We start from the raw sequence: 18142 nt of genomic DNA on the forward strand, positions 1-18142 counted from the left end.
GAGATTCGCGTGACTGATCGAAGAAACGGGGGCGCTTCGGCTCGACTCGAATCTCGCGGAAAATCGAAACGACGGATAATCCGTGTTTCGACGGAGCTCGTTGAAGAAAATACGGCGCGAGGACGAACGAAGCTCGCGGGCGCGTCGGTAATTTCGTCGGATAGCGTTGAAGCAATGGCGTGCAGACAGGCAATAGCGCGGCTACGAAATCAAGATCCAAAATAACCGTCGTAAAGCTCCGTGACCGTTGATTTCCGCCGGACAATTCAATCGCAAGATTAAACAGTCGATTAGAATTTCAAGCGGGGCTCGTTCGAAATTAATTTGGCCGCGATCCAAAATCGTCCGCCGGTAAACATATTAGGTTGCATTCTCGTGACTAACGGCCGCGACGGAGAACGAAAGAACGCTACACCGGCAATTTTCATTACGAGTTGGCGCGATCACGTTAAGAGTTCGTCGAATCGAGCTGTATACGAGAATGCCGCCGGGAATCTCGCGATTACGAAACGGAATATTACGAAACCAACTAATAATAATCCGTATCGCTCGCTGCGTTATTATTTCCGCTACTGTTATTTTCGTTCCTTTGCCGGATTATAGTCGACCGAGTGTACGAAATTTTTCAGTCGCGTCACGATCCGAGTTCGTTTTCCTCCCGACTTTGCAAATCGAAGGGTATATCGTATCCTTCGAACAAAGGCAACCAACGACCAAGAAGCTTCTTCGTCGCTCTACCAGCGACTTTGTTCTATCGATCCGGCTAATCGATTTCCAACTACGTTTCCACCTCCATCGTACGCTCCGACTCGACGATCAGCGGTCACATTTCCTCTGGCCGTTCGATAGTACACACGCGAACCGTCTAATCCTTTCCAGTAAATACGTATTACGACAAAGTGAATTTCAATGGAACTTGCGAGACAGGTCGCGGAATGACCGAACGAAAGAGCTCGTGCACCGCGCTACATACATACATAGAGAGAGAGAGAGAGAGAGAGAGAGAGAGAGAGAGAGAGAGAGAGAGAGAGACGCGTGGCAATTGCGAGCAAGCAAATAAAAAGTAGGGAAAAGAGTATCGAGGAAACAAAGGTAGGTTGCACGTGGATATCGACGCCGCGTCGGTTCGATTCCAGTTTACAAAGGAAACCGAAAAATGTCCGAGCAACGGGAACGTTCCGATAAAGGCAGCACGCTCGAACGAACGTTCGCTCGGCCGAATGCATCTGGCTGCGTGTTATCGCCTCGCCTGCAGACCCTGCGGTTCGACGTTCGACCAACCTATAGGCTTGGCCGGGGTGTTAAGGGCGCGCGTCGTGATCGACCCTCGAGATTATCGCCTATCGCCGGTGACACGGGGCTGAAATCGGTGTCGTAAAGCGACCACCGGTCGATCGACCGACCATCGGCTAGTCCCTGGCTCCCCTCGACGTCTTAATTCGGTGTAATGCGATCGAACCGCGCGATTGCGGCTCCATTTGCCTCGCTATGCCGCGCAGACTCGACGAATCTCGATCGTGTGGTCGCGCTATTCATTGTACGCGGTAAGGCAGACGATGTTCGATTATCAGCGGGATTACGGCCGAAGCGCGAGGTATTCCTTGCGAATCGTCGCTCCGTGTTCGCTCGTTCACGCGATTCGTAACGCTAAACATAGTTACGAAGCGTAGTTACCGTAGTTACGAAGCTGCAAACGTATCGAGGGAAAATCACGTTCGTCGTTAATTTTTGTCCTAGGATCTTGTTTAGACACGGTGTTTGTCCTTTGTCCGGCTACGAGCCGCTACAAAAATTACACGAGAAAAGTGCGTTACCGCGTACCCGATGACCGTACGCCATACGCGCGACATGTAGTTCGCGCGTTGTTCTTTCCAGACTTTTCTTTTTTTTTTTCTGCTCCGTATGATCCATGCCAACGAGCTTTAAATTTCACAGAAATTTACCCAGCGTCGCTGTATACCGTACCGGTGCATCGTTAATTTGAAAACATAGACGAGAGCGAGCTCCTTGCTCCTTCTGTTCTAAATGTTAACGGTATAAAAACCTATAAATTTGATATAACGCAACGACATTAAATTGGTTCATTTGATTGTGCGGATGTGGCAGCTAATTCGGTGGCTCGTGTCTGCAAAGGTTCCGACGGCCACCGGTTTAACGTAAACCGAAAGCTGTGCGAGCGACGTTCGAACAAAGAATACTTTGGAGTTTTCCAGTGATCGTATAGACCGCGACTCGCAACGTGAAAGTATATCGTGAAACGACATCGTTTCCAGTACGGTATGATTCGTAACTCTCACCGCGAGAGTAAAGAGGCAAAATAAAAGCCATTGTTCAACGGCTTCCCCGTGACAGTCGCGTCGTAAATTCAGGCTTGCCGAGAGTTCAACCATTAGACACACGCCGTGTCTTGAGTTTCAGGACCGCATTTTTCTATCCGCAGCCTCGGCAATCCGCGATGTGTATCGTACGGGCAATAATTCGATTTGTTTCGATTCGAACGACATTGCTGATATAGCTACGTGTTTTTCCTATGGCGAGTCGAGACATCGCGACGAGACAAAACGGATAACGAGTCGCGTACCCAGAGTCGAATTTCCTGCCGGTTTGACGAACATCCAGCGACGGATATATTATTAATCGAAGTTGATCGGTGGCTGTTAGTGCGCGAGCCGAACGCGAGATCACCCTCTTCGTCTTGATTCCGAGCCGAGACGATCGAGACTCCGATCGCGAGATAATTGTCCCATTCGGGCGTGGTGATTTAGCGACAGCGAGGATGACAACTGGAGGAATCGAGTCCCGCGCGTTAATCGTTCGCGCGGTAACGTCGCGTATCGCTATCGAGAGCCAAGCGCTCGATAACTCGAACGTTCGAAAGTTCGAATTTTATCCGACGGAGCGGTTTCGGGAGGCAGTGTTCGGCTCACGCAATCGCGATTTCGATTATCGGGAAAACCGAGCTGGTTGGAAAGAGACGTTCTTTGCCGGAACCGTTGGCAAATATCAAAGAGGAGGAGAAGAAAATCTCTGGGAACCGCTCGACGTGCCGGGAATTTTGGCTCCGGTGACTTGCTTAAAAATTGACGTCGCGACGCGATTAGACCTATTTCGGTAACGGTCGATGCTCCCACGGAATTCGTTCGTCCTTTGGCAGGATTAAGCAAACGTGGTACGCAGTGGCCGGAGAGTGGGCAGAACGGAGTCGGGCAAAACTGAAACGGACCGAGAACGAAGTTAACCGTTTCGCGTTCGACTTGCATCTGGACCCAGAGAAACTGCGCAATGGGAATGCGACTCGTAAACTGATCGAACATGGTTGAAAATATCTAACGTAGCCGGCGTTTTCCATTTATATTTAAATTCGCTGCCGCCGAGAGAACTCGGTTACACCCCCCACCCCCATGTATAATATTTTTCGAGGACGGCCCATCACCGCAACTGTCGCAGACGCGTCGATTCGCGATGGTTTCGCTGGATAAACGACCAACCGAACTTGATAAAACGATACTAATAACGACGGTGTAGGACGCGTCGTCACAATGGAAAGGATGCTTTGCATATCGTACGTGCTTTCGATAGAACGCGCATCTCCGATTTGTAATCGCGAGCAGCGATACTCTCGTTTCGTTGAGCGTCGTGAAATATCTTTCGACCGAGAAACAAACGGCGAAACCAAGTTTATCGGCATTCTCTCGCGAATCTATCGTATCGATCCAACTCTTTCGCGTTATTTCGGCTTCGAACGTTGAAACGAGCTGTAGGCAACAGTCGGACTTTGAATTAAACGGCGAATCGCCGAAACAAAGGAGGGCGGAAGCGAAAGACCGTGTCGCGAACGATCCCCGAAAAAGAGTACAGGTTTTTCCTGTATCGAGGAGTGCCGTGGCTTTCACGGCTCCGTTGCACCCCTAGGCATTGTCGGAGTGGCTGCGAGCGGAACGCAAAGTCCCCTTTTGTCGGCGATACCGAGAAATCGAACACCCCGCTATCGAAATAACCGGTTTTCACCCGAAAGAACGTCAGAGACCAATGGAATCGCGAAGGAACGCTCCTCTTTTTATCAAGGAGAACATCTTTGGCTTTGCCCGCTACACTCGTGGAGATTCCACGGAATTTGAATGGAAGGACGTCACGGAGAAAGCCGCCGAGCGATTCCATTTCTCAAGACTCGTGTCGCTCGTGCCACAGTTCATTGGGTATTCTGGAATGTTCTCCGACGGAATATCGAAGTCATAACGTCGAGATTGATTCGGAAGAACCGTGGCGTTTAATTGAATTCGTCGTCATTCGTCGCTATTCCCATTTCTATTTGGGAATTCGTCTTCGAGTATTCGCATAGAAGAATGCCGAGCAGAGACTTACGAAGAAAGAGGAAAAGCATTCGCTCTATAAATCCTGTTTCCTCGGTTCGGTATAAAATGCAAACTACATCTGTCGACAGGTTCATAAAAATGACGATATACGTTGTACTATATCCGCTGAACTTGTGCATTTGTCTCTACAAGCACGAAGAAGTTGGTGCAGATGTATTTGCCGTATAATAGAAGTAGAATGAGTACCCTTAAACAAGTAAATACGAAGGAAAGGAGGATTCTCGAAGCTCCGTCTCTCTTGCTTCCTCTCTTGACATTTCAAACATCGAAGAATCGAATAATTCTTGCGTTTCCACAGGATACAAATTGAACGAACGAGTCTCTGTCTCCTTCTTCTCGGCTCTTTTTGTACCGTTTCACGAAGCTCGAAGAAAATCCTTGTGTAAATTTCGCGAAAAGAACGAGGACCGGGGGGGGGGGAGGGAGGGAGAGAGAGGTTCTGAGCCCCTTGGGGACTCGAACTCGCGCCATTTTTGCGAGAAGCCAGGAGCGCCTTCCATCGTGCCATCGATGCTCGACGATGTCAGCAACTTTTTCCACTTACTTCGCTTCTTCGATTTCGCCGTGCGCTCCTGGAATACTCGTCCAGTGGCATATTTTTTCCTATTGTTGGAACTTACGGGACTGTGAAATATCCTGGCTAGTCTACTCTGTTAATTAATATCGTGGCATGTCGGGGAACGCACGGCAGAAAACAAGCGACGATATCGAACCCTGTGTTCGATCGCTTTAACGAGTAACAACCTAACAGTTTTGTTCGGCACGTTTCGAATAAACGGCACCGCGAACTAAGAATGCCCACTTTACTTTCTTCTCTACTCCGTCAAGTAACAGCGGCGATCGAAACCACCGCGCAAGACGAAATGGGATGGGAAATCGTCGTGATCGGATCGCGATATCGTTGCCCGAAGCGAGCAACTGTCGTTTAACCTCGGTAACGACGTCACCTTCTTCGCTCGTGTCGCGCATCTGAATAATAATTATCAGGTCGATAGCGGGACAACTGTATTAATGGGGGGTATTAATGGCAGCGATTAAAATAGCGGTGGAAACGACGGTAACGAGAGCGGCCGGTTATGCTTTTAGAGTATATCGCCAGCCTAATTTCGTTAACACGTTCACGAGTTTGAATATTTTCGCCGGACTCTCACGATCGCACAGAATCGATCGTCCTCGCATCGTTTCGGATTTTCTACAGCGTAGCGCGATGCACGCCATTTCACAGACGCGTCTGGCTATGTACGGTTACACGGCCGAGCATCTAGATAATTATGTTTGGCATGGTTTCGACGATCCCGTGATAAAATAACGCCATGACAATATTTACAGCGACTCGTTAACACAACAGGATAATGGAATTTACCGTGTAAACCTTCGGCGAAGTTCATTTTGATAATTATATTCATCCGGCCGGACTGCTTTCTTTGTTTGCATCGGGATTGCCGTTGCTATGCAGCCTGCTAGAACGTTTCACGAAATTTACACTTCCGTCGAGACGGAACGAATTCGCCGTTGACAACTCTTTCCCCCCCTTCCAGCGACCTAACGTTCCATCGTTCGCCGAAAGATCCGATGTTCCAAAGAACCGATGTTCCGATCTATCGGCAGCTACGATGCTCGAACCAAACTGATTCCGCTCCTTGGTCGCCTAATCAATCGTACTCGTTACCGCGAGGTTATCTCGCACGGGACAGCCGACGCGCGAAAGTAACCGCATAGAAGCACGTACGTTAAAAGCAATATCCCGACAGGTAGGCGTAATTACAGCCACGATGAGGATAACTGTGGCACGTCGAACGATACCGGGGGCACGATAGCACGGTACACAGTGCGATAGCCAGACCTAACGCACTACAGATAACCGTAATAGCTGGAGGTTTACAGCGCAGACCGAGGTCGAAGGCAGTGGCTTACCGCTTACGATTCGTTCGTTTTTGTCACGGTTTCGTCTCGACGTTGTACGCGTTCAGACCCGAAATAGCGGAACGTGCGAATAGCGATATTAATATTTTATTCGGAACGATTCTTGCCGTTGGTAACGCGACACAATGGCCGCGAGTTACAGAGACGAGTTCGATCGTTGCCACGTTGAAAGCGTTAAACGTTTCCGCGTCGACGATCCACGCCTTCGACCCTTCGGTGCTCTCGTTCGTTTCACCAGCTCTTAATATCGATGTTTCACGATCGAAACAGGATCGATCATCGAGAAAACGTGATTTCCGTTTATACGTTGAAACGCTGATTGGGGCGCGAGAGTTTCGTAGCTGAAAAAAGCAGACTGTCGCAGCTGATAGCGACTACTTGCCCGCTTCGTGGACGTTGCAAGCAACGCAGTCGTAAAATCGGCGATATCGCGGCAAGCGGTCGTTAAAGCTCTCGAGTTAACGAAGTCACCCGAATCGTCGCAAACGGTGCAACGTTTGTTTCGCTAGCTGTTGGCTAAGTCTGATCTCGACGAAGGCGTGGAACGTTTCGTTGAAACACGAATCTTCCGAAAATCGGAACTTTGCCTTTCGGGTTGATAAAACTCGTCAGCGTGAACCAGAGTTTAACCACGTAACGCCATAAATCTGCGTTCCTGTATCTCTAAACTTGCATGTTGACAACTTTGGGTTAGACAAAGAAAAAAAAAAAAAAAAAAATCGATTAACTGAAAAGAAACTCAATTTCGACGGTTGCACTTGACGCTGTACCGTTTGCTAGTTACGAGGTTTCTCTCGGAAACGGGTCTTCGTTTACTCGTCTTGCCGACGAACCTCGGCCAAAAGTCGAACAACGAATAAAACGGACACACGCGGAATTCCCAACGTCGCGACGTTCCCGTGTTCCGCCGAGGGACAGGCATGCGGAAGCGAGTCGTTAAAACGGCGGACGGTTTATCGCGGGCCCGTTAACGAGAGACTAAAATTGCCGTTAGTTGTTGGCCGCGAGGATGACGACGCCCTGTCCGCCAGACAGACATTCCGTCATTCTGTCGTATCGAGAAACGAGCCTGTGAAGAATGTCGCGCAGAAAGCGCCACGGATCTGCGGGATTCGCTAAGAGCCAGAGGGAACTAACTCGACAGTCGGTTCCAGGACGATCGAGAGGGCGTCGCCGGAGAAATTGCCTTTCTATCGCCACCAAGTGTGTCGTCGGTCGCCGTATACTGGATTCGTTCGATTTTTTCGGAAGAAAAACTATTCGAGAGAGGATAGAACGAAACTAAGAGAAACGAAAGCGCGTTCGCACTACGAAATATTCAATGCCGAATGATTTACGCTCGTAGCGGACGAAATCCGACTCGATCGACTTTATCGAAATTTTCTAGAAAATGTTTTCATTCCGAAATATCGGTTCTTTTACGAAGATATTCTGCGAGCCAGTGACGTATCGTTCAGCGAGGAAAGCGTGTATCGTCGTAAATCGATATTTCGAAACTATATGAAAGTCGGTGAATCAAGCTCGTCGCTATCCTCGATTCTTCCAGATCCAACCTAACCTCGAGTACACGGTATTTCCGTGGCATATAACCTCGCGTTGTCTTTTTCGGCGTTAGTCGCTCATTAGCCGAAATCCATTCGTTGCTTTGCGCGCAAGTTGAGAGGAGAGATGGTAAAACTCGATTATCCGAAGCAATCCGAAGTTGGGTTAATTGGTTCGAGTTCCATCGATAGAAAACGATCTCGAACAGCGAGGAAGGAGCGAGGAAGGAACGAGCAGAACTGCTTAAGGAAATGTCCTCTTTTTAATTAGCTACCGCTGCTTAATGGCTCGAACCTGCTTTTATTCCATTAGACATTTTCCTGCAGACACAAAGGGGCTGCCAGTTGTCGATTCGAGATACAAATAGAACGATCATCGCGCGCGAATCGCTGGAAAACCAAACTACTCGATTAATCGAACAATCGGAAACGCTCGATTCGACGACGTTTTCACGCGTACACCATCGACGTGAACGATCGAGCGTCTTGGTTCGCCAAACGAATCGACGGCAACGGCCGTTAATCAACTAATCGATGTCATTCGATCGGAGGCACCTCCGATTCGTCCGATGAATTCGAGGTGGATAAAGGGGGCACGTCCTTCGCATCGGCAACTCGCCAAGCTCCTCGATGTTCCTAATGGATTGCAAATGTTACGCGGCCACGAAGGACGACGGGTTCTCGGCCGAACGTTCGCTCGATATTCGCCTCGACGCTTCCCAAAGCCGGCGGATATTACCGGTCACCTTGGGTTACGCGAGCATGGAACGGAGCGCGAATTAATCCTGCTAGACTGAGCGCCACAGGACGTTAGAGACGACTAGAGAAACTCCGTACGGCGCGGCGCTTCGGACCACATAGACGTAATAAAATTACGGACGACGGAGCGATCGACGGCTTCGTGAATTTCACCGACCGTTGTTCGCAAACGCCGCTTGCTAACACGCTTCCACGGAATCTCGATCCGAGGTTTTCGAGAGAACGAGACGCGGATTTGCCTGCCGCTGTTTCTCTCCTTGGCCGAAAATTCCTGACAAATACGAAAAAGCACGGTTACGTCTCGTTGCTGCTCGCGATATTCCGCTAAATCTTTTCAAAATCTGCAGAATATACGATCAAACATCGACCATATCATCGGTCGTGATGATAATCGCTTGGCGTTGTGAACCTCGGCAACGCGAAAAACAATATCGTGACGTCGGGGGGCGAACATTTTCTAGGAAGCTGTTCGCCTAACGAGACGAACAAAGCGTTCCATTGGCGGAAGAACGGACGGACTGCTTGGTAATTCAGTTCGGAGGAGCGTCGAACGACGATCGTAATAGGGTAATGCTTCATCGAGTCACCCCCGCAGGTTCCCAGAGCCTTCTCGCGGTCGCACAAGACGAACCGTTCGTCGTGGTGTGGGAACGGGTGTCGATCGATCCCGGCATTCGCTAATTTTACGCTTCGACGGAGCGGGTTATGTTAAAAGATTGCGCAACGTCAGGTGCCGCCCGGTATCCTGCTATTGCTCGTCGTCGTCCTTCGATTCGCGCACATACTTTCCCCCTATTTGTCTTATCCGGCGAAATTATCATCGCGTTTTCTCCGTTCGAACGAATCGTCGCACCGTTATCCCGGCCGGGATTAGCGTTCGTTCTACGATAGAACGCGCTGTAATTGACGTTTCCTTTTCGAACCGTGAAATTGACTTCACGCTAAACGACGAAGCGTTATTTGCGACACGGACCGCGCCATCTCTGTGCCACCGTCCATTCGCTTCGTCGATCCGCAACCAGACACTCTTCTTATTATAATTGTTCGAGGGACGCTCGGTGAAGGGACAGAATCGAGTGACCGTTCGAATCGATCAATTTTCCTCTCCAGCGGGACGTCGCGACCCTTTACGAACAACCTACAACGCATTTCGAAAACTTTGCCAGAGGTTTGCCGACTGTTGGGGGGCCGGCCACGCCGGTAAGCTGGAACAACGTGGGCAAGATATCCGAGCTTCTCGATCACCGCGATAAGAATATCTTTAAAATGACTGGATAACGCGAACGACCCGTCACCTTTCCGTAAAATCGGACGAAACTCTTGGCGCAAACATCCCCTCCGATTTGATACTTCGACGGTCGTATTTTATACGAGAACCGTTTGTTTATAGCATCCGTTGCTTTTTCTCTTCTTCTTCTTCTTCTTCTTCTTCTTCTTCTTCTTCTTCTTCTTCTTCTTCTTCTTCTTCTTCACTGTTTTATTTAACAGTAGGAAACGTTTTAATTCGCGTCTCCGTTCGTCAAAGTGTTAAGCGTAATTCGAAATGTCGTTCTTCTTTGTTCGTTGGCGTTGCTAGCACGCGTTCCCGTCTCGGTATCGATTATCGTCAGTTTCTTCGAGCATTCGTTGGCATCGTTGCGCTCGCCCACGTATCCGTGAATAATTCCGCTGGAAGAGCATTTCGAAGATGGCTCGGTCGTGTAGCAGTCACAAATTATCTGGTCCTTTCGAAACGGATCATACCGCGACACCGAAAGCAGGCTCGCACGAGGAAAACGAAAGGACGATAACGTTCGATACGGAAGTTGCATCGCATTGGAAACTAGGTTAGACTCCGTGGGATTCACTGGCGACCCGAATTACGGCATAATTATGCGGGAAACGTAGCTAGGAACTCGCGTCTCGTCGGTGAACGCGAGCATCCCTCTCCAACTTGACTCGGACGCTTATCATGGCCGATTGCTCGAAGGCGAATCGATTCCGCAAAATCGATCCTGATCTGCTTTTCGATAATCTTGGCTTTTCGATCTTCGGTCAGAATCCGTGTGACACTTATGGGATACTTGTATCTTACTTTTTACTTACTGGTCGACTCGTTTCCCAATTTTTCTATTAGTCGCGAAATTGAAAATACGTAATAGACGGTGGAATATCCAGGACGAAACGAGTTTCGTACCTTATTAGCCTCCGATCATCTTCAATTTCGCCAATCGAACCATCTTAGAAACGGAAATCCTATATTTTTCATTTCCGAAGGGATACCTATAATATGGAACGAGCAGAGACATCAAAGCGTCGTCACGTATCAAGGTCTGAAAGAATCGAGACGATGCGTAGCATGCCAAGGATGCATTAAACGTAACGATAACGTCAGCGAATGAATCTCGAGCCACGCGATAGAATTCCAAAAGTTGGCGCGAGAACGGATTTCGTACGGTAAGAAAGGCACCAAGGTAAGGTGAAGGGAAGATGGATGAAAAATCAAAGTGCACACCATCTTCGAAAGGATAGCCGGTACCGGATCGAAAGAAAATTCCCATTTTTCTTCTTTTTTTTCTTCTTCTTTCGTCTTCTTTCGTACGACACGATTCTTTGAAATCGTAACCGACGTTGTTCTATCGTTGGCAGGCCGACGAGGAGAAGATAAGAGACGCGCGTTTGCGTTTGTCTTTTTTTAAATACAATCTGCTCGAACTGAGCGTAAAATTGCCGAATTCCGTAGATCGACCGTTGGCGAATCGAACGAGGACATTCCCGATTCCAGGTTTGATCCGCCGTTATCTCCGTTCTTCCAGTTTTATGGAATCGAATCGCGCGAGTAGAAATTTTTGAAACGCGAACCGGAACGACCGCGCCGATTCTTCGCCGATTCTTCGCCGATAGAAAAAATTGGTCACGCTGGGTAAACCCGTTTTACTGCGAAAAACCGAGGTTTACGACTCGCCGCGAAAATGCCACGGGATTCATCTTTCATGGAAGGTTTGTAAGCCTGTCACGCGTCCACGTACCGTTCTCACCGATTTATAACGGACGCGATTCGCAATAATCGTGCTTGTAATTGGCTAAGAGAATTGATAAATGGTGCTTTAAATGCATGAAATCCGGACGAGAAGCTTGAGAACAGAGAGTCTGGAGCAACGATCGAGAGGGAAGCCAGTTTCCTCGTCGGGATTAGTACCCGCGTCTTTCGACGTCAGCGTCCGAGTGATTTCGGTGCGCCGTCGTAGTTGTTTACGCTTCTGGGTTTCCGCAGACGAAAAGAATCCGAGTAAACCGAAGAAGAACGGTCGAGGAGAAGATTGAAAAGGTGGAAGATTCCAAGGGCGAGCGAGGGAACGAGGGTTAAAAGCAAGAGGTTCTCAAGCTTGATAAATCGTCTGGTCGCTGGAAATCGGAACGCCAGCCAATACATGCGGCTTCCTACGTTTAAGAAGGAAACATTCGTTCATCGAAATCAGCGACCACCTAATCGCAGACTGTCCGATATCCTGTTAGTTTCGTTCCATTCGGAACGAGTAAAATACCGTTGCACGGGCAAAGATCGCGGCAGATATTCGAAAAAAGAAGAAGGAAAAAGAGAAGCGAATATCCGAAAGTTTGGGAACCTCTAGCGGCGGAGTGGGAGAAATAAGGGTGGATTTGGTCCACTCGGTCGGATCGATGAGAGACCCGTAGGTTGTCCTCTTGTTCGTCTAGGGTATTGTAAGTCGAGGACGAAGACTTTGATGGCCTTTTTCTCGGTAGAAGAGCCACGAACAACAGCCTCGATCGGATGCAAGCAACTTTAACGAATATCTCGTCGACTCTTTTGTCACCGCTTCTCCTTTGTCCAGCGACGCTTAATGTGGCCAATCACGGGTCGATGTTAATTAAATTCGTTTGTATTCTTACTCGTTGTCTCGTTCTCCGAGGAACGCTCCCCGTCTCTGCTTTTTTCCGATTCGCTTTATTCTCGTTCGACGGCTCGACTGGCACGATCAAAGTATCGGGTCGTCCCGAAACTTTCTTTCCTTTTACGAGGAAATAATAGACGCGCGATTCTATCGCGGCAAGAAATGTCGCGCATCTGTCCTTTCCTTCTAAAACGAAAGAAACTTTCGCAATGATCCGATCCGATCCGATCCGATACGATACGTTATTTATTTCTCTAGCCACGAATACGAACGTTGCGAACGTTGCGAACGTTCATAAACAATTCGTTCGCACGATATTTAATTCGAGCGTAGAATCACCGTTTCTTTCGTTCCACTAGCATTTTCCATCTTCGTGCGATGCTCGTATCTCGGCAAGTCTGCGAATATTTCCCCACTGGCGTTTTTCTTCGTCTCGACGAACGCTCGTCGTTGAATTCGTGTCGCGATAGAGACCATTACCTTCTTCGCGGCAGGCAAGAAACTCCAAGTTGGATTCTCGAAGACGCGGCGCGGCATCCAGTTTATCGGAAATGCTATCGAGAATACATCGAATTCCCATTTTTCGTCTCCTCTTTCATTTTCGCGCGAATGGCTAGGGTGTCAGGGCTGGTTCGACTAGAACGGAGGAAGAAACAGCCGTGACACAGCGCGTTTTATACCTAGTATCTGGCAATTTTTTGCGCCTTTTTAAGAGCGGTCGTTTAACCGGTGGATATCTCGGCGAACCGGTGAAAGTATTTTGGCCGCCGTTTGAAAAGTAGAAGTCGTTTAACGTCGTTTAATGTCGTTTAACGTCGTTTAACGTCGTTTAACGTCGCTAAAAAGTTCATGAAATTTCAGTCGAACCGGATGGTTTTCGCTGATATTCGGTGACCGGATATCGCCGAGCGACCAATTTATCATCCTTGTGCAATGTTTCGCGCGTCTCGTATCCTTCGATTTAATCAGCTCTTCTCTCTGTTTCGAGTTCAGACATTTCTTTTTCTTTCGTCTACAGGTTTTGCGTTACCAACCGATAAAGAACGATCCGAAAGCTATCGCGACTCTCGTCTTGTTCGGGTCTCTTTCAGCGAGACCTTCCACCTACGATTTTATCATTACCGGCTTAATAAACGCAGGCCGTTCCGCGGGTGATAGACACGTTGGTTTCGCCTATCCGATAAGAGAGGGAATTCGACAAAATCGGGAAATACGAGTGGAATTGCCACGGTATTTCAAGCGTTTCCACGTCAGAGGTATTTAGGTTCGAATTTCATTAGTGGTAGGCCTGTGCCACTCCACTTCGTCTTTACGAATTCTACGAGGTGTCTGTCGAGCGGTCCCCATTTGTTTATTCGACCCAAACGATCCCACGGAGATAGAAGTCTTGGCAATGGAAGCTTTCCCCCGACGCGCATTTCGATTAGGCACGTCCAAAGTAGAAACGTGCTGCGTACAGAGAACCTTCTTCCTCTACCATCGACGTATTCCCTTCGCGTACGATACGCTGTTCGAAGATACAAAAGTCGACTTGGACCGTTGCTCGTCAAACCGGACAAATTCGGAGGAGAGACGCAGAAAGGCCGTCTACGATAGTTTCGGCGAACAGCGACGGTAATAAATTTCGCTCGACAGTTTGGACTACGAACATGCCAACGATGCTGGGCATCGAAGAAGCGTGATCTTCTTAATGCTGTGTGGTCCGCTGGATCCGATCGACGAGGAACGACGCGAAGACGTTGGTTTGCCAGAGGCAAGGGAAACGTTAGCGCGTTAGAAGGAGCATCGTCGGAATTGCGGAGGAAAAAAGCGGCGATAGTAGATATTGGATTGGAAATGTCGAGCAGGCAATATCCTGGAGGCCTCCCTTTGCACCAGAGCCGCTGGGAAACCTCGTTGAACGGGGCATGCTGGAATAAAGCCACGAAAAATCGTGGGGTTTGCGCGCCTAACCGCCACGCCAGGTCGCGGCGCGGCCGCTCGATATTCCGATATCCTGATATCGGTCGCCACCCCGCGCCGCCAGGAGTGTTTCTTCTCCAGTCGACGTCTTCGCCGTCAGGATGCACACGCTCTCGCCCCTCGCCTCTTCGCTATACTCCCATCTCTCCGCTCCGTCGGTTGTCCGCATCGTCCGCCACCTTTTTCGCCGACCAAACGTCTCGCCGTTTCTCCCTCGCCAACTTGCCGACGCTTTCTTTCGCGCACTCCGAACCCAGCTCCGACCGTGTTTCCACGGTTATTCGATAGTTGCAGTTGCTCGCTGTTTCTGTTCGATCGTTGGCCGCACCGAGGATTTCGTCTTCCGTTTCTTTTCCGATACTCTTTCTAGCGTCTCTCGTCGAATGTTCGACTAAACGAGGATTCTACCTTCATCGATATCGAACAGCTCTTGACCCGTGCTTGTATCCGCTCGATCTTGGAGATTTCGCTAATGGACCGCGATTTCAGCACTTCGACATCGCGGCAAAGAGGATTTGCCATGGCGGTGGATTTAACACGTCGAAGAGGAACAATTTCCATTTGCTCCGTCTACCACGGCGGAACTCCGGTTTTCGCGAAACCCGCAGTTTCCTCCGCGATATTCACTCGAGAAGAGGACTCGTCCGTTCGGAATACGAAACGACGCGGTGGCGCGAGCATATCAAAGCTGGAAAAACACTTCCTAAAGGGATTAACTTCTCGTTTATGCGACGAGTTTCCTCGCAACGCGATACACTCTGCTCTTTCTTGCTCCTTCTCGGTTTCCCCCATCGCCTCTCCACTCCCACTTTCAAAGTCCTCCGACTACACACTTTCCTACTCTCGCTGAATCCCTTCTCTCGTCCTCGCACCCGTCTCGCCAAGATTTTCCAAGTTTTGCGCAGCCTAACGCGGGCCAGATTTTTCCATAAAATACGCCCGGCTCTCTCGCCGGCAGAACTCCATCCTCCTCGCCGATTCCTGATCGCACTTTTACGAGCGAAAGATACGGACGGGCAGCTTTGCGTACTCCGCTTTCGTCAAGGTTGCCAGCTTTCTCCCAGCCGGAAGATCGAATTCTCGTTACTCTGATCCGATCCATCGGCGAAACGCTCTATCTGTTTCCGATGCTAGCTTAGAACGGTTAATTCTAACTAACAGCTATTTCGTTCCTCGCGATAATAACGCTACGTCGTTGAATTTTCATCGCGACAAATCCGTAGATCGTTCGTCGATGGCTAATCAAACATTTGGGAGGGAACGAGATAGGTTCCCGCCGTGGAGAACGTCAGACGTTGAAACGACCATCGTTTCGGCGAGATGAATCGATTATAGGAAAGGTTCCGCGCCAACTTTACGAGCTCCCGGGTTTACGATCGAGACTCGGTGTCCTACGGAGAAGCGAACTCGGATCCCGTGTCTTGCAACTAAGGACGCCGCTATCACGGCCTAATTTTCAAGTACACGTACCGCCTACTTACTCGCTTTGCGTCGATGCGGCGTGACGCGTCGATTGGTACGCGCTCCGATGCCTCGTTCAAAATGTACCGCGGGGTCGGACGATTAATTATCAATACGCACTACGTCAATTAGAGAACAGTACCTACGCCAATCTATGGAAACGTCAACGGTATCTGTTTCATGGGTGCCACGAACGCTGAATTTCCAACCAATTACACGCCTCGTTGTGCAAAGTCGATGCTTTCACGACGTTATTATTAATTAATCGTCGAGCGACGAAAAGCGTTCCTTGTTTTACTTTACGTTTCTTTCTATCTTTCTTTCTTTCTATCTTTCTTTCTTTCTTTCTTTCTTTCTTTCTTTCTTTCTTTTTTTCCTTTTTACTGCTTCTTCGTTTTTTCTTCCCCCCCCTTCTTTTTTTTTGCCTTGCGTTAGACATCACGAACCCGGAACTGGCGAAGTAGCAAATAGAACGAGCTCGTTTGAAAAATATAAAGCCTCGATGGAACCTTCTGACCTATTTTTCGTGCGTTCGTTGTAAGCTCATAAATTTTTGTACGATGATGAACGCGCTAACCTCGTCGTTTTAAAGAGCGTGTATGTGCAGGCGGGTGGAATAGCTGCGCTCATTTACGGAGAGCATGTGCACACTGCGAGCCAGCTGTCTAAAACGAAGCACCATTAGTTACCTAGATATGAAAATATCGTCGATCGGGTTGTTACCGGCAGGTAAAGAAATAGCGTCTCCGGGGGTGTGGCATCTCCTACGCGGTTAGAAGTTGTAGGACGGGGAGCTCGTTAACGCCAAATTTCTTCGTTATTCTTTTTTCTTTTTTTTTTTTTTTCCCCAGTATGCAGTGGAACGATCGAGAATCGGCTTCGACTAATCGTCGATCGATGATTCTTGTTGTTTCAGGAGATCGACCGCGTCGGCCCGACGAGTTTGCAGACCGGACCAACCATCTTGGAGGACGAGGGGATCGCTGGCGATGTTTTCGGCGAGACGAAGCACCGGCGGAAGGCCAAAGTAGAGATGAAAGCGTGAAACGAGATCGAGTAGAAGATGAGATAGAGAGAGAGAGAGAGAGCGGGTCGCTGGAGATCTCGAGGAACGAAACACAATGTGCTGGAGTGTGCGAGCATGGTGGTGGAGAGGCGCGCTTCTCGGGACGATGATGCTGTTATCGTGGACGTGGCCGGTGGTGGAGGGCTGCCCGGACATGTGCACGTGCAAGTGGAAGAGCGGGAAAGAGTGGGTGGAGTGCGCGAATCGAGACCTCAAGGGACTTCCCCAAGGCGCCAGAGAGGAGACCCAGGTGTTGGATCTGTCGAACAATCATCTGGTCAGTCTGCCGCCGGAATGCTTTCACGCGCTCGGCTTGATCAATCTGCAACGACTGTACCTGAGTAGATCGCACATCAGCCATATAGCAGCCAGAGCGTTCGTCGGTCTGGTGGGGCTGGTGGAGTTGGATCTCTCGGAGAATCTGATCGAGGAGATACCTAGCGAAACTTTCCCCTCCTACTCGAATCTGATGAAGCTACTGCTCAACGGCAATCCTATACGGGAGATCCGTGCAGCAGCGTTCCAGCATCTGCCGCATCTGACCAACCTGGAATTGAGCCACTGCCGGCTGGAGAATATCGAGCAGGGGGCGTTCGACGGCCTTCATCTGCTCGAGTGGCTACGACTCGACGGCAATCGGTTGACTCGCGTGCCCGAACGCACGCTGCCCCTAGGCGGCAGCCTCCGCGGACTCACGCTGCACAACAATCCCTGGGTCTGCGATTGTCGTCTGCAGGCCACGCAAGCTTGGCTCAAGGAATCCGCGCCGGCCGCCCCTCAGGAGTCCGACCCCGTCTGCGACGCTCCTGCCAAACTCCGCGGCAAACAGATCAAGACCGTCAACGAACTCGCTTGCCTGCCACGGATCGAGCTACGGAACCGAGTGGAGGCCTACGAGGGAGACAACGTTACGCTCAAGTGCGACGTTTACGCCGTCCCGGCTGCCAAGCTCACCTGGTGGTTCAACGGCGAACTCTGCGAACTCCAGAACGAGAACGACACGCTCTCCGCTTCCTCGGCTACCACCTTTCCCCGGTAAGTGCAGCCTCCTTTCGAACTTCAATCTCAAAGTTGGCTAAATAAATAGCCAATCACCGACTCACCGAACCGCTAAACCTTCGAAATATTCGTTGCCAGTATCGTCGAACCGCAGGCGATGTTAAA

The 18142-nt window shown here is 49.6% G+C and overlaps 1 protein-coding gene across 6 annotated transcripts in view; it reads left to right on the forward strand.

Annotated features, from left to right (window-relative positions):
* LOC138183119 (leucine-rich repeat-containing protein 24) overlaps positions 1-18142 on the forward strand; it is a 227378-nt gene that overhangs the window by 121502 nt on the left and 87734 nt on the right. For all 6 annotated transcript variants that reach the window (XR_011173990.1, XM_069119710.1, XM_069119697.1 and 3 more), the window contains one exon: positions 16829-18013. Coding sequence is in view for 5 of the 6 variants with exons in the window: in XM_069119710.1 (XP_068975811.1) it covers positions 17034-18013 (980 nt within the window). In the remaining variant the exon portion in view is untranslated. The remainder of the gene's footprint in view (positions 1-16828; positions 18014-18142) is intronic.

The sequence above is a fragment of the Bombus flavifrons genome, chromosome 1 (genome assembly GCF_040668555.2).
Source record: "Bombus flavifrons isolate JBK064 chromosome 1, iyBomFlav1_principal, whole genome shotgun sequence".
In the NCBI taxonomy this organism is placed as follows: Eukaryota; Metazoa; Arthropoda; class Insecta; order Hymenoptera; family Apidae; genus Bombus; species Bombus flavifrons.